General features: G+C 39.6%; 1 protein-coding gene across 1 annotated transcript; it reads right to left on the bottom strand.

Annotated features, from left to right (window-relative positions):
- Positions 1-25,731, bottom strand: tbc1d9 (TBC1 domain family, member 9 (with GRAM domain)). Its single transcript, XM_067584915.1, has 21 exons — positions 24,918-25,731; positions 17,438-17,548; positions 15,289-15,407; positions 14,113-14,341; positions 12,739-13,000; positions 11,862-12,069; positions 10,803-11,009; positions 10,451-10,615; positions 10,020-10,170; positions 7,421-7,635; positions 7,218-7,335; positions 6,654-6,939; positions 6,379-6,508; positions 5,817-5,915; positions 5,481-5,549; positions 4,787-5,027; positions 4,547-4,612; positions 3,971-4,057; positions 2,723-2,791; positions 2,105-2,208; positions 1-2,013 (listed from the first exon to the last, which is right to left on the bottom strand). Exons 1-21 carry the CDS (start codon positions 25,036-25,038, stop codon positions 1,216-1,218), a joined length of 3,855 nt encoding a protein of 1,284 aa, XP_067441016.1. The 5' UTR covers positions 25,039-25,731; the 3' UTR covers positions 1-1,215.
- Between the last annotated feature and the right edge of the window lie 1,466 nt (positions 25,732-27,197).

Below are 27,197 nucleotides of genomic sequence, written 5' to 3' on the forward strand. Positions count from 1 at the left end.
TTGTACTGTGACTGTGCAGTGTTGAATTGGTCATACTGTAATTTTAATTCGATGGAGTGACTCTCAATGCATCAGAATCCAGAGCATAGACAAATGGACATATAAAATAAAAATTATTCACATAAAAACAACTTAAAAAACAGCAATGTAATCATATACAGAGCAAGAAGGTAAAAACATGTTAAAAAAGGCCAACATTTCAGTTTGGAGTGCAGACAACAGCTACGCAAAAGGCAAGCAAATACATATTAGTGGATCACATGATGATGTAAACAAAGAACGAGCAGGCTCTTCATACAACAGCATTTTTTAGTGTAATTATTTTGTAGCACAAACATACTTTCCTTTGAATTCCTGGACCATCAAAAATGCTTTTGCCCATCGTAACAGATGAGAAATGACTTGTTTTGATTTGAGTCAGTGGTTGTGTAATTTTTACGTTTTCCATTATTGTTATAGTTGTTTGTTATTACCAATAATAATTTGAAAAAAATAACTAGAACATTTACAGGGCACATTATTTTGCGGAGTGAATATGTAGAAGGTCATATATTTGTGTGTGAAAAAGGCAAATGTGATTTGCCAAAGTGAAACATCATTTCAAAGTCGTGTGGAGCCAAAAGAACAATTTATACAATAACACCTGAAATTTCACTTTCCTTTTGAAGTTTCACAGCATTGTTTAGTTTTTTTTTCCCATATTGTCATTTGATCAGAAACTAAAGAAAAAGTATTGATTAGCAGCAAAAAAGGATTTAAAGTAAGGAAGCAATAGTTTGACCAGATATAATTTTAGGTGATCGTACGTAGACTCTTAATATCCCAGTTTGAACCTGTACTGTATCTGTGGACATTTACATCTATAGTCTAAGAGTACTAGAGATTACAATATTAACACCTATGCATAATGTCTTATAAAGTACAGCTACTACATGTACACACTGATTTCATCTGAGCAAACCTTAATATTAATGTGCTGTTTCCTCTTAGCTGGGCAGAATCTAGTGATTGTTATAATAAAAGTCTTTCACATCTGATAAAATACATTGCTAAGAGCAGTTTTTGGTCACATTCATTCAACTATCATACACACACATTTTACATTTACCTTCATCAGCCTCTAAAACCCACTGAGACGTTTTTACACCAATGACTGATAATCATGTTTCCCTTTTAAAACAGCACAAGTCTCTGTGTGAAATCTCCTTAGAGGCCTCAGCCGGATAGCGAGATCTCATAGTCACTTGATGACAGCAGGGGGCGCCCGACTTTACGCACATTCTTGGCGTTAGTTATACGAGCGGCCACCTCCACTGGCTTCTCAAAGTAATGCACCAGGGCCTGCTCAGTGAGCACAGAGGCCAGGAACTGCTCAAACGTGATGGCCCAGTCTTTATCGATGCTCGTGCTGTGAGGCAGCCCTCGGCTGTGAGGTCCGCTGCCGTGAGGCCGGTTACTTCTTTCACCGTTGGACCCGCTGTCGCTGCGCACCAGCACCGTGTCGTCTGCAATGTCCTCGCACTGCAGCTTCTCATCCAGCTCATGTGAGCCTGCGCTGAGCACCGAGTAAGATGACATTGATGTGTCATCTTTGGTTTCATCATCAGAAATAAGCATGGCGGATGACGTGCCTGTGTCTTTTGGAGACGAGTCCTCCAGCTTGATGTCTTGCATAGGTGGCAGCTGCTCGCAGCCTTCGTCCCCTTTCTCCTCCTCACAGGGGCTCGGCTTGTTCTCCAGACCTGCAGAAACAAAGGCGTCTTCCTGATCCCGCTGCTGGAACACGTCATCAGGCCCTGCTTCCTGTGAGGTTTTGGGATCTCCCATACACATGCTCGGCTCTGATTTGCCTTCCTGGTTGTGGTCCTTTCTACCAGAGGAGAAGAGCTTGCCCACTTCTCCCATTTCCAGCAGCAAACTGGTGACTGTGGCTGTGGCGTGATAGAGCTCCTGTTCCGCCACATCCTCGCTGAACATGCTGTAGAGAGTCTTGCAAAGCTCGATGAACTGACTCTGAAGGAAAAAACATGAGGTCAGTTATACCCCACTGAGTTTCTTCTACACACACTGTATATCAACATCGTATAGAGAGTAAAAGTCTTACCTGATTCAGTTTGGGAAGGTCTTTTGTGTTTTCCAGTTTAGGCTTCGTCTCCTGATTCCACAGTTTCAGGTAATGACGGTAATCAGGAGTGTTCAGTTTCTTCACTGTGATATGTACAAAGATGTGTTATAATATTAACATAAAGGAGTATTTTAATCATAAACTCACATTACATTATGTTGTAATAAAGAGACCAATTTCTTTTCTGATTCCTGTGTTATGATTTAAGAGAAATCTATTTAAAAATGTAGAAATGATAACATAAATGGCATTTTCACTAGTAAATAAGAACGTGGCCTTTAACATCAGTGTTTTGCATAATAAATAAGGTTCACTCTAAGTGTATGCTTATAGCTTCATTGAGATATACTGTTTACTGTGAGTTGTTCAAAAAGGAGGAATTAAGCCTCTTTTTTTGTTCTTTTTGACCCAACAAAAAACTTGTTTGTTGGTGATCAAGACCAAGGGCAATTTCACGCCTGAACTGTATGCTCCTTAGATGAGCTCAAACATCTCACTGTTCATCTTAAGCTAATAGGTTTATATAATACACTGCATTACATCTCTATACTCAGGTGTTTATAATATTTTTGTAATAAATGTGACTATGTTGCTTACCTTTTTCAGTCTTGAATGTAACTCTGACAAAGCCATCATCCTTCTCACTTCTGCACTTTGAGTCCTGGCCTGAGGAGAGAGGAGGATGACTGAGATCAAACATTTATCAAAATGAACATTTTCTGTAAGAAGACTGTTAGATTTATTCATTTTCAGTAGCTTGACTGAACATTCAGTGCTGATTTGTTCTTAGAAGCATCCTCTATATCTTGAAGACAAGCATATTGTATATTATACACTTGGTTCTGCTCTACTTCTCTACACCCCTGACAGTTCACTGTTTACTGCCTAATGTGGTATAACACCATAACATCAGAGCCTCCGAAGTCTCTGATATCACATTTGATCAAATGCAGTTATTTCCATACACTGTAACACATATGATACTTGTTCACAGGTTTAGAGCTGTCAGATTAACAGAGGCATTTGAGGCAGTTTTTCTCTCCTCTGCATATTCCTTCAACATCACAGTAAATGAAAACAAGATACTCCCTGCAGGCTCGAGCCTTACACGCATAATTTAATTTGTATATACGTTTGTTTATGTGCATCTGCTCTTAACACTGTCAACATGCACAAAGCAGGCTGCAGGCGATACCTGTGGTTTCAAAACTAATGCAACCACATCGTCCCCCATAAGTCATGTCATGCACTCATAACCACAAAAACAAGCTACTCTCATACAAAGACCATAACGAGCTCAAGTGCTCAGTATTATGAATAGCAACAATTCTGCACCATATTTTATCAGGAGTATGAGCACAACAATTGGCTTGACATGTGGCAGCAACAAAAATTGTAGCTGTGCAGTGTGAGGTCTTATTGTCAATAGAAACATGAAGATTATATTCCTGCTATAATCAACATGTCACCTAGTGGAAGTGAATATTTGCTAAAAGCTAATTAAGACGTCCATTTCAAATAAAACACGATCAACTCCTCAGAAAGGAGCTGCATTTCCTGCAAACTGCACATCAAAGCACAACCTATATATATACATATACACACACACACGCACGCACGCACGCACACACACACACACACACACACACACACACACACACAATCAACTCATATTTACACAAGTGAAGAATATGGTGTCTTGATGTCGTATTGGCTGAAACAGCTTTTCTTGAAATACCTGCACAATCATTTTTAAACAGCATTTCCATGAAGGCCAGTGATTGATGTTGTTATACTCCTGAGAGTGACATAAATAATAAATTATAATAAAGTTAAACTCCTTACCGATGGATGTTTCTGGAGTGATGTCTTCAAAGAAGTACTGAGTGGCCTCAAAGGCAGAGTCAGGCTCTTCCTGTTCATGAGTGAACTCTGATGGAAAAGAATTTGTCCAAATTTAACTTTGCATATGAAAACATCATGTGAACCATTTTTTTGTCATTTAATTTTTCATTTAATCCAACCATATACAACCTTAATACATTTTACAATGACATATGAACATAAAGTTACTTTTGATGGTAACAAAAACCATGTCACCAGGTTGCCAAAATGTTAATTGAAAGCCAGGCCACACAACAAACTGAATTTAAAATACAGTGAATAGTTAAAGTTTTGATTAATGCCAGTTATTTCATTTGGAAACATGCTGACAAAGACAAATCCTGAGAAAGTGAATTGCCCAGTGAAGTGAGACTAAAGAATACAAAGTGTGCTCTATTCTCTCTCATTCACAGCCTTCACTCAACCGTCTCTACCCTCTACAGCTGTTAATCCTGCTCCCCTTGGAAGGAAATATATTATGTAACTCCCTAAAGACGAACTTTCAAGGACGAGTGAACTGCATCAATGCACACTCACCAGGTAAAACATGCATCTTGTAGAGGAGCTTCAGCTTCTCAGTGAGGTCGCCATGATACAGAACACCTACAACACACCAGCAGCCTTTAGAGATTGAACACATCTGAACTGCCGCCAACAGTGATACATCATCTTGGGTACAATACTACCTCAAATAAAGATCATCACACAAAAAGCATCCACTTATCAACTAAACAGCGAGTATTTACAAGGACGCACACACAACCTTTCTGTACCTACCAAGGCCGTTGATGAACTCCCGGAAATTTATGAGGGCATCTCCGTTTTGATCAAGGAGACGAAAGAAGCGCACGGCCAGGGGGTCTGAGTGGGCTCCGTTGGCCCAGGGGAACAGCAGGTTGAACAGGCCTTTGAACTGTTCCACGTCGATGCGGTACTGCTCCAGGTAGGGCAGGCTGGGGTCATGGCGCTCTGTGGGGTTGCTGCTGCCGCCCCAGTAGCAGCTGGTCAGATGCTCTGCCTGGAGAGAGAGAAAGAGAGAGTGGGGTAGAAACTTTAGGAGATCATATGCAATCAAATCCAAGAATTAAAAACATAACTGTAGAGAAGATGAGGACAAAGCTCTTTGCTGCGTTTGAATGAGGCCAATTTTAAAGATGAAAATGAGGCTTAACCAACAAACAACCAATAATAATCTCAATCAGTATGAACACTGCCACTGATAAAGTGGTAAATTAATCTTTACAGGCTTGCAGCACAGGAGAATAGCTTATGCTAGATAAAAATAGTCAAAACATTACCATTTAATTTTTCTCTTTAGAGACCAAATGACGCATCGACTTCCTGTCTGTACTTAAAGCTTTAGCGTGGCAGCACGACTGTAAGTGGAAGCTGGAGGTCCACAAATGCTGTCAAAGGGTGAGAAGGTGCTTTTACAAGGTCTCACAACGAGAATATCGAAGCTGTAACTCACCTTGAAGAGCACGAAGAGCTCCTCCAACTCATCAATACTGAAGGCAGTCTCTGTTACAATAGTTCTGACCTGAAACACAATATAAATACATTAAGTAAAACAAACAGAGAATAACTGTATAATACGTGTGAAGAAGGAGCAGAATATCTAATAATCACTAGAATTCTTTCTTCTTCATTGCTCAAATCTAATTTGACCTGCAGACTAGAGTCTTTTAAAGTGCACAAAAGAGCCAGCAAGAAAATTCTAGTAAATACAACTGGTAAATCTGACTGTACTTGCTTACTTTTTCAAACCTATTCCAGTATTTATAATAGTGAGTCAGTAGGTTCATACCACATTGCGTTTTGTTGTATCTTCAATAGTCTGGATGACCCTCAGTCTCTGTTTGAAACGCATCTGTTCGATCACATCTGCACGGATGGAGCCAAATTTCTTAAACAAAAAGGAGAGCAAGAAACAGTTAGAAACAACAAGGATGACTGGAGACAATAATCAAGATTTATTGAAGAATTACAAAAACATTTACAGTACAGACTGACTGCAAAGAGGAATCCATATGGGCCTCTCAACATGAAAACATTAAAATGGGATAAACTGAACGCACACTGCATCTTATTGAAAGCTGTGACAACAATAATATAATGGCTTCCTTTAGAAAAAATGTAACAAATAGATGACAAATGTACAGATAACTGGGCAGACAAACAGAAGGACTTGTGGAGTCACACGCTCATAAATCATCAGTGCATCTTTAAAGAATCCAACTAACAGATGTGTGCAAAGCTCCATTAGAGGCATTTTTAAACATTTCATATTGGTCTTGTTTTGTTTCTTGAGACGAAACACAGAGGTAGACATTATCAGCCGTCATTACAGTATCACCCAGGTCAAATACCTCATAGGAGCTGCGGACCAGTTTGAAGATGTCGACCTCTGGATGTGGTTCTCCGTTGTCTGTCAGTAAAGAGTGCAGGTGGGGGATGGGAGGCAGGGTGCTGTCCTTATTGGTCACACTGTCCAAGTACCTACAATACGCAAACAGTTGGAAGATATAATACCAAAAAAAAAAAATCAGGCCTGTAGGAAGAGTTTGTCACTCAGACTGAGACCAATAAAGACAATCTAAATATCCAAAAACAATGATATCTGATGTTTTTTGCCTCTCCTTACCTGCCCAGTACAGTCATGGCCTCGCCGTCATCCTTACAGCCCAGCAGCTGGTGGATGTTGGCGTGCAGCACGGACAGCGCCAGCTGGAAGATGACCTTGATGCCGTCGTAGAAGAAGCAATCTACCACCACCACCGCGCTCTCAAACGGCATGACAGACAGGAAGAGGGTGAGGAACCAGGAGAGCGAAATAGTGGAGATGACCCCTAGGTCCTGCATGCAGTCGTATAGCTGGGGAACGTACTCGCGAGCGAGCTCCTCGAACACCCCCTGATCGACTAAAGCTCCTGGGGAAGAGGAGGTGGATGGTAAATGAATAAGATCCTTCTTTCTTTTCCTTTTTTTAAGCAGATAAATGTCTCATTCAGATTAAAATCAATCTTTTTCAAGAGAGACCTTGCCAAGAAGGCAGAAAAAGAGAATCATGGCAAACAGAAAAGTGTCAGACTATGCAAAGGTGCAAAATAAATCAGTTTAAGATGGTCATACAGATATTTGAACTTTTCATCAATTTGAGAGCATCAATTAAACACCCACAATCCCATAACAATATGAAAATACTGACCTACGACTCTTGTGTTGTAGTAGTCGGGTAGCATCCTCTCACAGAGCGCCACCAGCAGCCAAAAAGCCTCCTCTTCTTTGGCATAGAGCAGCAAAACCGATGTCACAATATTCATGGCCTGGGGAGAAGAAAAAAAAAAAATCCTGTCACAGACTGCCAGTTTTCTGCTAGTTCATGTGGATCAAAACAAGAACGTGTGTAACCTGACAGTATCCAATGTTGGGGTTTCTGAATGCATATGCGGTGAGGACCCTGCGGAGGGCAGCGATGCCCATCTCGTTTTGAAAGGCAGGGTGCTCGGGGAGAGAGCGGTGCAGGTCCCTCTCTATCTCCTCTGTTGCCAGGTTGTATTTGCCCATCGACTTCTCCACCAGGTCTTCGTAGTAACCGGGGTGGGTGGCCATCTCGTTGATCGCCCCTAAAAACACAAAACATTTAAAAGGTGTAAACCAATATTCCAAAAAAAGCGATGTACAGTATCTATCACAGGATATATACGAGGATGTCATTACTTCTGTAACTCATAAGTGCAACAAAGTAATTTTCAATAATTTTAATAACTCTACGAAAGCATATGTTTAGATTTAAAAGATCAAGTGGTCATTTAATTCTTCTCTACGTCCAACCCTTATCCAATAAAACTTAATACATAAACGGACAAAATAAGGATTAAGGATTGTACTGGTGAGATGAACTTTAAGATAATATTAGTGGGGTTTTTTCCATCCACTTGACTACATTACATTTACATTATTCCTGTTAACGTCTACACACAGTCAGAATACTACATCTGTTATGCTTTCATTCAAAGCTATTCTTACAGTGTGGTAAACTACATGACCCATTTTAGTAAACACAAAACCTTAAACTGATTTTATCTAAGTTTCAATTTTACAATTATGTCATCGTGTATTGCAGTATTTGCATATCATTGTGCACACTGTTATGAAATGCTAGACTCCACCACCTCTCACAAAAGTTGCTTAACAATATTTTTTTTTTGGTATCTCTGTTAAAAAAAGAGAGTAGCTGCTGATTTCAAGCTAGCTTTGAGACAGTAATGGTTGTAGCTTAAAAGAGTGAAAAGGCTGAATAAATGTTAAATAAAGTGAAATGACAGAAGGGAAATGTGCAGTAAACAAAGACATTAACAAATGGGCCGTTAGTCAAATGACACTGCTATTTGTTATTTACACACCATAAAGACCTGATAACAAATTCACTGGGTTACATGAGTAACTTCACTCATAAATATTTAAGACAGATATTTTCATATCAGTCCACGACTTGATTGAGATAACTGTGTTTTACTCACCATTACCAGTAAACATGTTAGTGGGACATGCCCGGGAAGAGAAGCTCACCAAACTGGTTTTTATACTGTTTGGTCTAAATATAGACACTATTAAGGCAACAACTGAGTGTTTCGAATGAGAATGGTATTTCTTTTTCCTGGAAGATTAGTGTAAAGGAAACTCCTTTCAGAGAGTGCAGGTAAGTGTGACTAAGGTGAACACAATGCAGCTATGACAACAAGCAGACTGTGCCATTAGTAGGTGACAGGGGAGAAAGCGAGGAGCTGTTATTATAACCCGGCTCTCATCAGGTGAGGGTGAGTACAAGCTGCACATGACTGTGCTTGTAAACAGGAAAATCTGGGGCCTGTGCATACCTGAATATGCAGCGTGTTGTTAAAGAACAAGAGTCAAAAGCTACGAGGTTCTCTGTATAGTTGACAGGTAATGGAAACTTTCCAGTTCAGATAATGTTTGATGGATAGGTTTATAATTTTGTATCAAGACACTCGTGGAAAAAAAAAAAAGATTCACTTCAAGTGAATCTTTAAAACCCCATTTCCTCCAAAAGAAATTCTGTTGTCAGCATGATGATTACAATAGTGCCATTACAGTTGTCAGTAAAATGTATCCTGACATGACCAAGTCTTTTAATTTACTAGTTTAAAACCTATGAAACCAACAGAAATTAATAATGAAAACATGTTTTTAAAAGTAGCCCAAATTGCTTTCTAAAATAATTTGTGCATATAGACACAGTAAGTTCATATTTGAAGTTCAGTATAATATCATAACATTAGAAATATACTGCTTTATCTTAATCTTTATTTTTTTTCTTCAACTCTCCTCTCAGCTCAAACCAGTGGTTTCCAACATGGGAGTCAGGATCCCCTCAAAGAGTATGTTTATTTTTTTAAGACTTTTCTCTAAGGTGTAATTACTTTTTTGTCTTGTCTCAAGGGGTCTTTAAAATGAAACAATCTGAGAAGAAAAAAATGCTCAACAGTTCTTGTCATGAGGGGTACAAGTGGACATTATAAGGGTCCACAAGACAAAATGGTTGGAAACCATTAAACTGTCTGCTGCTTTTTAAGGGTTACAGAGGATGAGAGTAGTGAATGTGATCATTTTATCATTTTAAATAAATGATTTTGCTTATTTCTAAAGGGGGCAGGGAGGTGGTGACATAAGAGCAGCTTTATGCCAGAGGAAAATAATATATCTAACAGTTTGTATGAAATGTTTGAGAGAAACTAAAAAGATGTAACTTCATATCTGAGTATTCATGTCTCACATCAGCTCCTAAAATCCTTATCTTGTTCTTCCATTGTGTATTCCTCCATAGGATTCTGTGGATTAATTACATTTGCATAAAATATGTATCATGTGGTGTTGTTCTTAAGTGCGAGCACGTAGTATACAGGGTGTGGTCCCATTAGGTGCAGTGTAAGGCTGAATCATTTGCAGTGCTGTATGCTCGCTCATGTGTATTTTAGGCCTCCCTCACCAGAGAATAGCAGCCAGAGCTCCCCTCTCATGCTCTCAGGAATCCCTTTGAGGACCAGCTCCTTCGTCTTCTCAGTGCGGTACATGCACACCCCCTGTCCAAACTCAGTGAAGTGGTTCTTCCAGGCCTGCTCCTTCAGGAATTCCTTCGCCTGAGCAGAGAAGGAAATAAATTTGTGAGATGCAGTAGCTCATGTAGAATCATCAAAAACCACAACTCTAGCTTCAGTATTTTATTTGCTGCAGCTTAACTTTGAGTGTAAAAAATATACAAATTTAGCCCACACATTGTGAAATTGTGAAACTGGAAATTGCCAGCCTTTAAGCAGAACGGAGCAGAATGTTATTAGTCAAGGCCTTACTACGCACCGTTCCACGCTTGATGAGATTAAATGCTTTTGATTGTTCTTGACAGAGTGTAATTTAACTCACCAGCTTGGGATTGAACTCCTCGGGTGAACGGCGGCGGTACATAGTCATGAGGGCCTGTGTGGCCGTGGGCACGCTGCTGTCGTTAAGGTTAAATGTTCGCTCACTCTCTGAACCCAAACTGTGCTGCGGGCTGCTGGAGAGCAGGGATCCATGCTGGGAGTAAACCTAGAGGGTACACATGCCATCTTTAGCCTTTTGGAGCTTTTAAATGGACACTGTCAGCACCACTATGTACAATCTTTCCGATTATTTTCTAGATTTAATATAAAAACCAAGTATTTAAGAAACAAATTCAATTCCTGGGGGATAAACCTGCTGGATAACCATCAGGAACACATCAAACAATTCTTACCTCGTCATCTGAGCTGTTGAGGCTGCCGGTAAGTTCCCTCTCGAGGTAGATCTTGGAGGTGGTCTGCTGCAGGAAGTCGGAGATCCTCTGTACCAGGAAGTCTCGATCCTTCAGGTTAGCAAACAGGAAAGTCATACGATTCTTGGTACTGATGGAGAGCGGGCTGGGCAGCACGTTGGAGCTGTCTGCCTTCTCCACAATGGTCACCTGGAAGACGTTGGGGAACATTCACAATCTCAGTCTCAGAGGAATCATTTGGAAGAAAGACCATAGTAACCAGCTGTGATGACTATGTTCATTAAGCACTTGTTACATAGAGAGTTAGTTGTTACTAAATATTTACAGGTACCAGGTGTAACTGTTTAGCACTAGCTAGCCAACTAACAAAGCTAGCGTTAGCTTGTTAATATACAACCCATTTGGACTGAAGGTAAGGGATATTTGATCGCAGTGCTGTTAAACTGTGTAAATTGGGGAGATTTAAAATTACTTTTCACAAAAATAACACAATATACTTCGAGTTACAAAAAATTTGATTAAAATGACCAAGTAAAGTTGGTTAAGTTGCGTTATCCTGCTCGATCTGAATTGCATAAATACTACTAACTCTGAAACATGTATTTCTCCATGTATGCATATAGTATAGGAATAAAAAAAGGAAGTTATGTTACAGCTTGTGACGCTACAGTGACTTTCTGTTTACATACTTGATTGCTTTTGATTGGATGGCACTACAGATGTCCCCTAGCAACTGTTATACATTATAAAGTCTGACACCCTCTAAGTTTCAAGGTTCAACACGACTGCGTTAATCACAAGTTGAAACTCACTACAATCTTAGAAAGGAGTTTGAACACAAAATAAGTTATGAATTTACAAAGACCCAATCCAGAGCTGTAAAATGGATCGTGATTCAGCCTGACAGCTGCATTATGTGTGTATATGGGTGTGTGCGCCTCTTTATAGATGCAAGTGCTTTATGTCTTCCAGGTATAATAACACTTAAATCTACCATCTTACAAGCTGTTAACAAATAAACATTTAGGCAGAACGACCCACCTCACGTAGGGGGATGATGAGGCTACATAGCGTCTCTTCCTTACTGGTGAAGCAGATGTAGTTGGTGGAAACAAACATCTGTCCCAGGATGTGCATTTTGTTAAAGGGAGTCCACAAGGTGCAGTCTGTGTGACCGTCCAGTTTTTCATCTTTGGGCAGACGGAAGAGCGCCCGGTAACGCTCACTCTTAGCTCTCGCATCCAGATCCCTAAAGGATGCAGAGAGCAAGAATTGTATTAGATGACAGACTTCTGCACAAACATACAAATATATAATGTTACAGCTTGGATTGAGGCTGGAATAGTCAAAATAGTCATCCAGATATTAGCATAATTATAATGTCTATATGGCAAAAAGGTGATGAAAGAAAAGGTAAAAAAAAAAAACAAAAAAAAAACCTTTCAACAATTTTTCAACAATTAGATCCCAGTGGACGGTTTCCTTTCCAAATGTTATGCAAGATGGATGAGTGTATGAAGATACAGACAAAGAAGTGTTTGTGTAGACACAGTGAAGTGTTTCGCAAGACCAACAATCGCACAACCCCAGATGTAACGCTACACTGCAGGGAAACTAAGTCATGATTACATAAAATGGGTTGAATAAACAAAATTTGAGGCCATTTTTAAGGGCTCACAAAGACCCACCAGAGCTTAAAATCACTGCACCCTTGTGTTTCATAATACATTGGTGTTGTGCTTCTGCACCCAAACTTGCGTCACTGTTTTAGACTTTCAACCCTCTGTCCTGAATTATCTGGATAACCAACCACTATGCTATAACACATTAATGTTCAATCGACCGCATGTCGTAAACATATATGAACAGCATTTTTTATTGATGAGCATAAGCGTTCCTGCTCTTCATCAGCTCTTACCTCTTGAGTGCTGAAACCTTCTTGGGTGACTTCTTCTTGAGTTTCGGCAGCGAGCGGTCCTGTTCAAAGCCTTTGTTGTCCAGGAGCTGACGCATGGCGATATTCGCCAGCTGCTCCGCCAGCTTGAAGGTCTCATTGATGTTGAGGAAGACGGAGAAGACGTGTTCATTGGAGCGTGTGCTCACCTTGATCACATCAGGCAGCAGGAGCGTGGCGCTCTTCTCCAGCTGGGTGATATCTGCCCAACGCACCACCAGTTTGGCTGACAGGGAAAGAGAGACATTAAGATAGAGATATCAGATATAAGACGTGGTCTAAGGTAGCCATCAAGATATGGTGAGCATGCAAAAATATGGTCATGTGATGCAATATAAGCCCTCTGGTCTTTATATGCCATTTAAGCATTGAGTAGAGAGGGGTGTGACAGCTTATTTACTATGACTTGTCACAATAGTCTGGATTCTCAAAGACATAGAGCCTTGAAAAAAAGACTTCTCCAGATATTTCCAAGTCAGATACTATTTTAGTTAAGAAATTAAACAAATGGAGGATAGTTAACTTAATTTAGTCGACTATTCACAGAGGAATACAACACACCATCTAATATCAAGATTACGCAGTATAATAGAAACTAAATATTTGTGTCCATGTCAGAGAGAAATGGGAGACAGAATCAGGCCTGGAGATATCTGAGAAAAAGATTAGAATAATATTTAGTCTAGTTAGACAAAGGCAAACCAAATCTAGCCGTGGTGAGAGATCTGTTGGAAGAACATAATCTGTTTTCTTGTGACTCCAAAGCTGAAATTTATACAAATGTTTTCTCACGGACAAAACCAATGCTGTAGGCTGTGTTGTTAAAAAAAATGTCTGATCACTTTCACATTTTGTGGGCTTGTCCTTTGATTTAAGCATATCGTCAAGGATTCCAAACAAATAATAAAAGTATTTGGAATAGAAGTTGATTGCTCTTTTATCAGATTATCCCTGGGCAAAAATCCCAGATAAATTCATGGAACAAGACGAGAGTCTCTTTGAAATTTGCGTGCTACTAACTGAAAAAGGCATCACATTGAAATGGAAATAGCTGCAGACAAACCCCTTAACCAAGAAGGACTCGATTGCAAATGTCAATTATTAAATTTTATGTTGTATCTGACCTTTACCTTAAGACTACGATATAAGCAATAATTAAAATACTGGAAGAAAGATGACCATATACACTTAATGTGCCTATAGGATGTAACCCATTACATACAGTATGTCATTGCAAGATCCTGCAATGACTGTGTTGTCTATGTCAGTCCACTGATTGATATTGCTTGGAAATATCAGTAGAAATAAGGTTGGGGAAAAAAAGAGAAAATATCCAACCTTCTTTTCCTAGTAAGTAGGAGTAGAAGCAGAGGTGGTTGATGCTGAGGTAGAGCCATCCCTGCCGTGGAACTTTGCCCTTCCAGTAGCTGCAGGAGTAATAGTTGACCAGTTTCTCCTCGTCGGGCATCCCAAACAGCTTACGAAATTTAGCGCTGGCCTCCTTGAACTTGTCTGTGTCGTCGTCCTCTTTGACGTCGTGGTTCTTGTTGTATTCTGCAATGATGCCCTGCAGCAAGATGGAAACAGACAAAAGAAGGTAATGAGCTGGGACATGAAAACTAGGACTTAAAGTAAGGAGCAACAGCAGTATTTTGATTGATGTTTTAAGTAAAAACACAGATGTCTAATTCCACATTATTATATTCTATCTATTTACATTTTTTCTATGTAGAAGTTTCTAGTTAATTGGATAATTTGTGTTGATTCATGTATTGTATTTAACTGATTTTTTGTGATGTGTTAGATTTAACATGCAATAATTAAGTTTTAGCCACGTACCAGAGATGGAAATGTCAGTTGATCCACTATTTTGTTCCAGATGGGAATATAACAACAACTATTGAATGGATTGCCATGAAATTCTTTACATAGATTCATGTCACCCTCATAAAAAATTGTGATTCATACAATACTGACAAAACTAACAACATTTCCATCATCCTTAGCTGTCTTGTGTTTAGTGCTACTTAGCTAATATTAGCATGCTAAATTAAGATGGTGAACATGGTAAACATTACACATGCTTAACATCAGCAGGTATTGTTAGCATGATGTTAGCATTTAGCTTAAAGCACCTCACAAAGCGGCCGTAGACTCTTAGTCTTGTTTCTACATTCTATTAAAACTTTTTTTCCCCTCTATATCTTTCCATCTTTTTGCTTTTTGTCATTTTTTTCCAAGTATTAAAATACTTAGTCCTCTTACAGATGTATCAGTGTTACTCAGCACTGCTCTGATTGGTCCAGTCTACAAGTGGATTGACTCTTGCAGATAACAACAACCTCAGTCAATGTGTTTATGTCTATATACACTATATTACTTGCTCGCTCTATGGTGTATACTTGACAATATCTGATGTAGAGCTTTCAATCTGTTGTTTGACCCAGAACTTATAAAAGTATGTAATGTGCTCTATGTTCTGTGTTCTTTTAATTGTAGAAGATGGGTAGTTACCTGGACCTTTCCTTTGACAAAGGTGGTAATGTCATTCTCATTTTCAAAGATGGAGAGAGTCTGCAGCAGGTTATGCTCCAGCCACTCCCAGTGCTCTGTGATCTCTTTACGGGAGGTTCCTGCAGAGGAGGGGAAGTCAGAGCACTGAAGGTGTTATGTTTCAGAAATAAGTGGTACTAAACTGTGGTTATGATCACACATTCATTTCTATAACAAATACTATGCAACGATTCAACCTTTTTCTTACGAGAGTTAGTTTATATTTTTAAACAATTAAAGAGACCCTGTTTGCCTATTTTAGGTCGGGTTCATGCCAATGATGGCAAAAGAATGAGTTCAACAAAGAGTAAAATGAAATGTGTATCTTCTTTTCCATGTTTGAACAGCAACACTAAAATGACCAATTTGTTATTGTTATCAGTAAGCAGTAAGGTTAAAACAGATTTCTCCGGCCACAGGACAAATTGACTGCTGTAATGGCTGCCACTGTGGACCATTATCCCTCAACACTGCTGCAAACAGCCCTTCAGTGAGTGCACATCTACTGCATTAGCCATGTCTTCAAGACTGCTCCAATCTCCTGCTATCTCTGGGCTGAGGAGAACTGGGAGGGGTGGAGAGGGAGGGGAAGAGGGGAGCCATTGCCATTTCATGTCTTTTGTAGGCCTCCATTTCAGATGGGCAGCACAAATAATATTCATCTCATATTCAAAATTTACTGTACACATATTACATATATCTCCAAATAAATTCAACTTTGCCACAGCATCTAAATAGGGTCCCATCTTAATGACATTTGACAAACTACAACTAATTACAGCCTTCGTTACTAATATTGTAATCTGATTAAGCATCATCTTGATTTGTTTCTATGCACTCCCAAATGTTGTGGGTTGCATGCTATTGCCCTTGAAATCCCACATACTGTATACTGTATGTAAATATATGTAAATAAAGCATTCAAATGATACTTTACTGAACAACTGTACACGTCCATGTGTAAATGTAACGGAGTTCAGCACACAAACATTATCAGAGTCTGAGGCCAAAATCTGGCTTCCAGTGAAGGCTTTTAACTTATTTATATCTTCAAGGTGCCTCAGATTCTTCTCTCTTGGTTATTTTTCACCAAATGGTTTGTGTAGGACTGAAATTAATAGTCAATTTACCAATAAGATGTACGCACATTGCGCATGTCTATAGGCTCATGTCTACTGTCCTAGTTTGTCTTATTCATGTTAATTGTTTTGCACATTGAAGTATGAGAAAAACAACTTTGTTCTGCTTTGCACTCCTTGTTGTGTGGTCTTGAATGATAATAAAGCTCACTTTGACTTTAACTTTAAAAGGTGATCAGCAGAAAATGAATAAGCAACATTTTTGATAATCAATTAATTGTTTAAGTCATTTTTAAAGCAAAAGTGTCAAAAATTAACTGGTTCCAGCTTTTTTCTTTGTCTGCATGATAGTAAACTGAATATCTCTGTGTGATTGTTGATGGACATAACAAGCACTTCGACTTTCAACTGGGAGCTTTAAGAAAATTTCACCAGTAGACTCAAAATAACTGATAGATGCAGCCCTAGCTCTGTGTTGGAACTGTCAAGGTTGAGGTAATTTTATATCCAGTGTAAAAAAAACCGGATATAACACATCACAGTGACAAAAAAAAAAAAGAGTGCTGATTCTAATCAGTCTGGTGTGCGGCTCCTAATTTGCATGATTTACTGCCACAGACTGTCTACTAAGCACTCTCACCCATAAAAACAGGAGACCACAAATGTCAGTTTGCATCCACAGATTATGGAGATTACATTATTGTGTGAAAACCAGCAGATGATATGAAATCATAATGAAACCCCATCAAGTGATAAGCGGGCAAATCACACACACACACACACACACACACACACATATATTTGAGCATCGACTCCGGCACCCTGTATCCTGTAATCCTGCTCTTTAAAACCACCGGGGCATGATGTAATGCTTGGCATTCGGCAGCACACATGGAAAAAGGCAGGATGTTTCAACATCATGTGTTGTGTGCGGTGGCTGGGGGGTGGGGCGTGCAGGGGTGTGAAAACAACAGAGGGGCCTTCCCTGAAATGTACCTGTATCCCTAAATTGTGAGTTTAAGTGTGCATACCATGAGCAATGATCCAGTAAGCTAAAGAGTCAGGAGTCTGGTACAGAATCCTATACGGGGCCATTCGAGCGCTCGAGTCCAGGACAACATCCAGGGTGCCCACCAGCAAACCTGTGAGAGACAAAAATACTTTGATTAAAGACTGAGAAACACAAATAAACTTCAGTCTTTTCACAGAGGCTAAATAAAGAACTTACTGTGTTGTTCCAACTTCAAACTCGTTTAAATGAACTTAACTTATAAATTTGGTCAGCTGTGAAACAACAGACCTACAGACAAATGTTCATGGGTATCACCAAAGTCATAAATGGCCTTGTGAGATGCCTAACAAATCAAGTGCTTTAATAGTTTTAGACCATGTTGTTATGCTTAAAAGGAAGGGGAAACCCATGAGGTCTTGTGGTTTAAAATTTGAGCATATAAAAACATCCTGTGGCTTAAATGTCAGTGCTCTGCATTAATGCATTTGTTTACTTGTTAGACTTGCTAAATGTGTGATGGGCTATTTACGACTTCATGTGATTTTGATAATAGAAGCTCAGCAGTAAGAACAGGCAGTGTGAAACTAATTGACAGGTTAATTGGGTGAAAGAGGATGAAAGAACCTGTAAGAAGAAATGTGATTCTGCTGTTTGCCTCACAGAAAAACGGTGCCACAGTGAACGAGGTCATGTATAATGTAATGGAAAAAACTAGTTTATAAAAGATGTGTCTCTGCAGTGTGATACTACCGTAAAGCTTCACTAGAGCTGCATGGTATTGACAAAAAGAAAAATGTGTTTATGTTTAGAGCAGGTCAGATTAGATAAAAACAGAATCAGGGTTGCACTTCCTAAATAATTCATCCTTTATAAAAGGTTTTAACTAATAGCTTAATGGTTAATAAATAATTTACTAATGGTTTATTAACCGGTTATGTAATCTGCTGTTAAGAACCACTTTTAGTTCACCAGGCTGTGAAAAGAAAAATCTTTTTGGCTTCTGTTTGTTTTACTCTGGTTCCAGACCTCTGAATCGACACCCACATCTCTGATTTGTTAAGTCTGGCATCGCACCCGCTGATGGCCGTCTCCGCCAGCCGGAGAAACAATCGACCAATCAGAGCTTTGTAGGTGAGATTAGGGAACGTTGACAGCATCTTCCTGCAGAGCCAGCTAGCAAGCAGGCCGCATACAAGAAAAATGGCGACAAGCGTGTCATGCTGTGAGTCCACATACAGAGATAACGACTCTTAAATTAACATGAAAAAAACGTTAACTGCTCCTAGCAGCTGCTGTGTCAAATAAACATGACATTGGTGGGACGGATGCTTCACTTACTGGTAATTGGTTAGTACAAAACAAAACAAAATAATCCTGCTCCCAACAAGAAATCAGTTAGCATGAACACAATGTCAGGCTAAAGTAATCTTCCTCCATCTTTGTCTTTTTAGCTAGCTCCTTGACCCAACAATAGAAAATTTGATCAGTTACATCCTGTAAAAGAGCTACAAAGCATCTGGACCACAGCCCATTTTCATCAGTTTATTAACAGTTACAACAGCAGACTTGATGGGTTATTATACAAATCCTTTATTAATGATTTATTAAAATATTAAATTACTTGACCTTGTTAATGACTTGCCATTTTTCACAACCTAGCAACCCAAACGGTCATGTTCATAGCTTATGACTTGCAAACCTTTTAGAAGGAAGTACATCAATTACTTTCTATTTGGAAACCAGTTAGCAATACTACAATGTTGATACCATTTTCAAAGCAATTGAGCATCCCTGTGCTATAGGCTGTTGATGAGCTCTGCCCTTGTAGCTGTAGCTAATATTCTCCCGGCTTCAGAGTAGCTATAGGTTCAACTGCCATGAGAGAGACAGGTTATTTTTGTTCAGCAGCTCATCAGGGCAAACACAGAGTGAGTCACACAGAGAGAGGAGGAGGGGGAGGAGGATAGAGAGAAGAAACGAGACATGTCAGAGAAACTGAAATGTTTTCAGAGTTTTCAGAGGAAAATAAGCAAGACAGAAGTGTTGAAAGAAGTATCTCTGTCTGATTCAGACTCACTGAACTTCCATCACATAGTTTCTGATGTTATTAAAAGACCTTGGACTGGATCCTTTGCTATATTTTCTCCCTTCTACTTTTACTTGTCATTATCCTCTCTGCCTTCCTTATATCTATATACCCCCTATTTCCTCTTGTCATACTGAACATATCAGTTCCTCTCACCATTTTGTTCTGATGAATGTTAAAGCAAACAGCATTAAAGCGACTTAGGCCTTGAGGAACAGGTGACTACCATGCTAAATTGTATTGATTGCCTTCCTGTCATGTGTCATGAGAAATACATACAAAAATAAAGAAATAAAATATTAACTTGTATTTGTTACTTAACTGTATCCACAGGGCTAAAAAATTCAATAAAACAGACTATCAGCTGTAGTTGAGTGGAGTCTTAAACACACCAAAACTAATGAGATAATACAGTCTGACGCTTGATGAAGTGCCTTTGTGAGAAACAAACAACTTGTTGGTGTGAAGACAACTTCCCCTTTGACAAAAAGAAAAATCACAAGGTTCAGCAGTCATAACAGCACTACAAATAGCTAAAGTGCAACAGTTGCTCACACGTTGACCTCAGAGAGGGCTTATATGCGTTTTCCAGTAAGCTTTGTTTCCCTGTAAGAATGCTTAAGAAAAACAATCTAACAGCCCGTCCTCACAAGCAAAAAACAAGAGTATAGATTGAAAATTCAACCCGCAAAAATAACCTGAAGTTTCCACCATCTAGCAGTTGCAGTAATCGTGACTCGGGGAAATGACACAGGTCAGATGATGTCAATATAAAGCTGTCAAATTTCCGTATAAATAGATGTCAGAAAGTGGAATTAGCTGCAGGAGACGACTGTTCACCTCCTGCTTCCAACCACGAGTCGGGACACCTTTTTAAAAACTGTAACTTCGATTGTCGTGTTGTTTGCTGTTGCCATGATGGAGGTTGTGTAACTTTTAGGAAGTAACTTTAACCCACACCATGTCTCAAGTGATCATTTTAACCCAAACCGTGATCTTTCCCTAAACCTAACCATGTGTTTTTTGTGTCAAAACCTAAACAGTCACTCCATAAAACAGAATTACTTTTTACAATTACTGCCAATAGAGGCGGCATATTAGAAAACGCTCCTACTAGTGATTCTGGAGTTCAGGTACAATCGACCTATGTGGTCGTTTCATTATGAGGATGTGTTGAATCAATGCGAACACGAGTGTCTTCAGTTCTTTCCTGAAGTCTTGCGGTGAAAATACATGAAAAGCGACGATTTTTCAACTTTCGTTACACTGCATGTAATGAATGGTTCAGCCTACGACATGCACGCTGAGGTTTAACGCAGGAAACTCGGGGGTTGCGCACAAGAAAGGAGACCACGGAGGGTGTAAGACCACTTAACATCCATCCTCTTACCTCCTTGTGTCAAACTTATGTAAGTGGAAACCAAAACAGAGAGTAGGAAAGCTAGTTTTTATTCACATCTGTGTAGATTCAGGTGTTTTTCAAACATTTTTAAAAAAAAAAATCCATATAAATATGTAGAGAACATTGAGTTGGTTGTTGTTGTTATTCAACAGGCAACCCGTGTGACGGCATGTTCCGACTCACACCTCTGCCTTTTACAGTGATAAATTTCCTTTCACACACACTGATTGAGTGGGTTGCACAGCCAACAAAACAAAGAAACACACAAGGCCAGAAACAAAGCAGCTGTAATGGTAGATGTTCTGTTTATCATCTCTGGGTGGCTGGAAAACTCCTCATAGTGAACAGTCTCCTTCTGAACAGAACAGGCTATAAAAAATCATGTGATGTTTTTGTGCTTCTCTCCACTCAGACACAAAACCACAATAAGCTCCCTATTTTAAGATCAAAACAGATCTTCTTCTCTGTAACATTAGTGTTTTAAACTCAGTGAAAGAACAGGAAACCAAACCAACAGCATGAGAGAAAAGCTACATGTTGTTTTTTCATTTGTTTATTTGTTTGTATCCTCTTTTTGCCAATAAAAATATCTGCTTGGGGGTGGGGTGGTTGCTGGTGGAGGATGTTTGCATTCAGCACACAAAGGACCACAATCTCTCCCAGACTTCTAATCAATACTGTTTCAGATAACAGGAATCCGAGACAAGCCTGGATCATCATCATTATCATCACATGCAAGTTTCAGTGCATCCACATTTGTGATTAAAAGTGTTTTCCACCATTTCTCAACACCTCTAAGTCAACCGACATAAAGCACGAGTCATAAAGTTCAAGATAACCGATTAGCTGACAAAGAACAGGGTCAGTATCTTTCTGACATGACACACTTCCAAACATACAGTAATTACCAGTTGGATTGTGAAATATGTTGCACTATGACTCGAATTATTGTGCAATTTTTTTTTTTGCTATAAGCACCACTGTGTACAGTTATGCAAAAAGTGACATAGTGGCCTGTTTCTGAGTTTATTTTGATTCTGATGAAAACAGTATTATTCAATTTTCTTCTTCGGTGAAAGACATCGGCAACATATTTATAGATACATTCAGAGTGTGGATTTAAGACTTCCAGCTTCCTCTCTGCACTCTCTCTACAAAACACCCCAACCGCATGCAAACTCGGTTATAAGAACTGAGCGTGTGAAGTATAAGATAAGACTCAGTGACAGTTAGAAGCTGGTAGACTAGCGGCTTTAACTCTATATGCAAATGACATTAAACGTTCGACTGGGCAGTGCTCTTTGTTAGGTAAAACTGTATCTACATGCAGCGATTGGAAGAATACTGACAGCTGTATTACCATTTTGTGAAAGGAGAACATTCTTAACTGGTATGAACATCATTTAACATCTATATTATCCTTTATAGTCTTAAAAGGAAAACTACAGTTACTCCTCGAGGGCTCCAAAGACGCCTCGGAGATAAATCCTTTATGCGGTTTGTTTAGATAAATGAGGTGAAAGGGAGTTAAGAAGGAACTGATGAGGAGTTAAACACCTTTGAAAACAAAGAATTTATGCAGGATCCAGTTTAACTTGTCAGCCTCAGGGGTTTCTGGGTAATCTGTAACTTGTGGACACCCAGCTTCCATTTATTATTATGCGTTAAAAAGATGAGGGAGGAGCACATCAGATCCTTCACCATTTCCGGAGTATTTCTTACTTTTTCTGTCATAAATTCTACAACTCTGTACTGATGTTTAATGATGCTGCCAGCCTGTAGTGTAGCGATCTGGTGGAGAAAAGCAAAACACACATTTGACATTTTTCACCGAGAACTCGGAGGCTGTCTGCCAGCTCAGACATTAGAGCTCGAACCCCCAGTTAAACGAAATATGCAGATTTGTGCCTGAGCTGCTGATGTCTTCCCCTGTCTCTGGAAGAAAAGCTTGTGGACAGAGCCAGTGTTGCTGGGCGCTGGGTGCCAACTGGCACACAGTACAAGTCAGCAAGCTCAGCATTTACATAACAATGACATCATCCCCTCGCACCACTTAGCACACTTTGTGTTGCCACAGAAAGAACTCACCAGATAATTTTGAATTATTTATATCACAGAGGATCAAATCACTAATATTATTTCCTAAATTTGTTCCCAAGTCTGTTGTATGTTCAGTCTGGAACCTGCCAAAAAGCTACTGTTTACTTTGTGCCTTTATTAGGCAGACTAGGGTTGGGAAATATGTTGATATAAACCGTAAAACAATAAAAATGTTTATACCATCAGAGATTATGTCGCTACTGTTTTAGTTTTTAGATTTTTGCATTAATGTTATGCAATACCTTGATTTATCATATATTTAAATCTCTGAAGAAACTAAAAACAGACATTTCCATCAGATTTTTTCTCAAATATGTTTGTTGCTTTATCAGTGGTTCCCAACCTGCGGGTCTGGACCTCCACAAGGGCTCACAAGATGAATCTAAAGGTTCGCAGGATAACTATAGGTATGAGAAATAAAAAACAAAATTTTGCAACATAAAGTAATGTCTGTTTTTGGATTTTTCTCTACGTTTTGTTCTTTTCTTGTGAAATACTTGACAGTTTTATCTCATCAGAACTCAAATCAAAGGGACAATCATTCTTCAATTGAACGGCTTTCTATTCATTGACATGCAACCTATGATGAGGGGTCTCAGGAGACATTTTTTAATCGATATATATCAATACTGTAACATAAAATGAATATCATAGAAGATTTTTATCCTTATCAGCCAACTCTAAGTCAGGCTGGTCCTCAACAGCAGAGATTTTACTCTTGTCATAGTTATTGGTGTTAGAGCTCAATGAGCAGTGACACTGACTGACGCACAGTGAGAAAATCTGAGGAGGGAACAGAAACTCAGCTAATCAACACTGATCTCTCAGCGATAGATAAATCTTTTTCAGTTCAGCTCTGAATCAAAAGCAATAACAATAATCCTGATTTCTATTGCTATGATTGGTGACATTTGGCTGCTTGTTGAGCACAAATGACTGCACCAGATATAAATTCAGGACCTGAACAATGGAGGTTTTCATGTATCAACATTTGTTAATCATCCTCCTTATTTACACAACAGTATCTCATCTGTAAAGCCTGAGGAAGTGTCACACGTTGTAACCAGATCTGCTCAGTTTTGTCTTCAACCAGCTGAATCCAGGTCAAGAAATGAACCAAATTTCAAAAATCGTAAAATAGAAAACAGGACAGTCGGCTGTTAGCTGTGAACCTTAGCCAGTGATTTCCATAACCTGTCCCCCCTCCTCCTCCTCCTCCTCCTCCTCCTCCTCCTCCTCCTCCTCCTCCTGCTGCTGCTGCTGCTGCTTGACCCATTTTGGATGCAATAAGCAAGAGAAAGGAGGAGTGAGAGAAGGAAGAAGGGGAATGATTCAGCATGAGCAAGCAAACAGACCATGTCTCTGGCTGGTGGTCAAACACAGTGGATTCACTGTTGTTGAGACTCCACAGACATTAGCAGCTGCACAAGTGACCCTAGTCTGCTATTGTTTTTTTGTTTGTTTGTAATGTTTAAATTGAGATTTTCCTAGCAGATAGGAATAAGTATACTCCAACTGCAAGACACCTCATTTGTCTTGTACTATAATATTTTATGGATGAATTTAGATACGTGATGCACTTTGCACTTTGTTGTTATCACACTTGATTTGGCCTCCTTTATTTCAGGCTGACAAGGATCTGAATACATCAATTATTAGGCCTTAAACAGAGATCTTAACTCTTCTTTACTAACAGGCACATTCAGGTGAAAGGCCACCTGTGACAGCTGATTAGTCACGTGATCCTCACATTACCCGTCCATGTGTTTCCTGATGTCCATCATCATCATCAACAAAACACACTCCACCTGACGTGCTGTCACTCAATCACCTTTTCATCATCGCTTATCTCTGAATTTTAAATAAATATTGTTTGTTGTTCATCCGTGACCACAGAAAGATGGGACTCACCCGCCAGTCCTCCGCCTCCACCTCCGTGGCCCTTTCGTTTCTGGAGGATGAAATATGGATTCGCCCTCTCGGTGATCCATAATGCGCCCGCCAGTAACACATCTTCGGGACTGACCCACATAATTCTCCTGTTTGTTTTAAGGGAACATTGAACACACAGGGTTGCTGACGGCGACCATCAAACTAGTCCGATCTGGATGTGTGTGATTGTGTCCACAAAGGATTATTAAATTATTAAAACCGCCGATGGAGGCCTGATGTTTTCCTGAGCGATCCTCGACCCTTAAAAATATCGTGTAATGATGGATGTCCGAGCCAAAGTAAGAGCGCAAGCAAGTGTCGCTACTATAATTAAACCAGCACGGCACGGATCGGACCGAAACGGCCTGCGACAGGCGATATGTGGCAGTCCAAACACTAAATTTCGTGCACACAAACCTCCTTATGCAACAGCAACGTCTCTGTGTGCAGTACAAAGCTTTTAGATAAATGAGTTTGTTGGAGGTTTCCTCGGCAGCTTGGCTCGGTTTGCTTCGCTGCCGCACGGCGCAGTGCTGGATCAGGCTTTGTTGTCCATGCTCCGTGTCAGGTGCGACTCAGTCAGCCTGTGCCGATGTCGGTTGTTTTGCGGAGAAAACCGCGATACAGCCGATCGAGATGAGCTCTAATCTGGTTATACGATCATCCAGCTGCGACGTCTGTCCGTGTAGTGAAGCGTAAAGACGATACTTCTACAGTTTTACACCGCTGCGGTCCTCTCCTCCTCCTCCGCTGCTGCGGTCGGGACGGCACTCGCAACAGCCGACCCTAAATTTTGGAGTGCGTGCGTATTCTCGCCTTTACGGTAAATGTATTGGAACGGCCCAGCGCGAGCTAACAGGAAGTTAGAGACTTTATTCTGTTACATGTCTCATTGTCTAAAGACAAGTGTTGCAGGATGAAACTCTGTCCTGAAAAGAGGCTGTGATATCTTTATTCCACCCGAGCACACCAAATACGATACAATTTATCAAACTGCGTCTTACTTGACGCAAGGATACACAGGTGACTACGTGCGGTTTTCAAATTAAGGTGTTAACACAGGGAGTGTACAGAAATCATTCATTCACATTTATGGAAATTAGATTCATTGGATTATATTCACAGGAAGCATAAAGCATGTTATCCATGTCCCTTTCAAATTATAACATTCCACTAAATTGTGGGGGATGTTGCTTTATTCTTTGATTTTGGGTTGCAAGAAAAAAAAAACAATCCTGACAATGACTGAACCCTGACTACACACTTACTTTGGACTGGTGGCATAATGTCTTGCCCCTCCTCCAAAACCCCTCCCCATTGGTCCACTGCGTGTCCTCAGACATGATGTCATATGGTTTATATTATTATTACTATTACTATTATTAAGAGCTTTTATTACCTCTCAGTTAGACTATTGTAATTCTTTGTATGTGGGTGTAGAACAATCGTCTCTTCGTTGTCTGCAGTTAGTCTTCTAACTGGTAAAAGAAAGTGTGATCACATAACACCAGTATTGACCTCTCTCCACTGGCTTCCTGTCCGTTTCAGAGTTACTTTTAAGATTTTATTGCTGGCTTTTAAAGTTTTAAATGGACTGGTGTCACCTTATTTAGCAGAACTCCTGCATCATCATATCCCAGTTAAAGCACTGAGAACGACCAACCAGATGCTCCTGGATGTTCCCAAGATCTTTAACTTTAACTTTTAAATACTCTAAAATGATACAATTATTTGATTTTGGGTCAGTGTGTAGTCAGAGTTGTCCTGATCTCAAATATATCAGTCATTGTCAGGATTTTTTCTTTCTTGCAACCCAAAATCAAAGAATGTCCCTCACAATTTAGTGGGATGTTTTAATTTATAAGGGACACAGATAACATGTTTTATGCTTCCTGTGAATATAATCCAAATAATCTAATTCCCATTTATGTGAATGAACGAATTAATGAATTATGTTTACTGTATATACCGTGTGTTAACACCTTATTTTGAAAACCGGACGTAGTCAATTGTGTCCTTGCACTAAGTGAGACGCAGTTTGATAAATTGTATTGTATCTGGTGTGCTCGGGTAGAATAAATATGTAATAGCCTCTCTTCAGGAAAGAGTTTCATACTGCAACACTTGTCTTTAGAACGTTAGACGTGACAGAATAGAGTGGCTGACTTCCTGTCAGCTCGCTCTGGAACTTTCAACCGCATTAGCCGTAAAGTTGAGAATACGCGCGCATTCCAAATTTAGGGTCGGCTGTTGGGAGCG

The sequence above is a fragment of the Thunnus thynnus genome, chromosome 3, assembly GCF_963924715.1.
Source record: "Thunnus thynnus chromosome 3, fThuThy2.1, whole genome shotgun sequence".
NCBI lineage: Eukaryota > Metazoa > Chordata > Actinopteri > Scombriformes > Scombridae > Thunnus > Thunnus thynnus.

Coding starts and splice junctions, on each gene's coding strand:
- tbc1d9 (XM_067584915.1), bottom strand. CDS start 25,038: ATGTGGGTCAGTCCCGAAGATGTGTTACTGGCGGGCGCATTATGGATC. Junction 4,058..4,546: donor CAAGATGCATGTTTTACCTG/GTGAGTGTGCAT, acceptor CTTTTCCATCAG/AGTTCACTCATGAACAGGAA. Junction 2,014..2,104: donor ACCTTCCCAAACTGAATCAG/GTAAGACTTTTA, acceptor TTTTTCCTTCAG/AGTCAGTTCATCGAGCTTTG.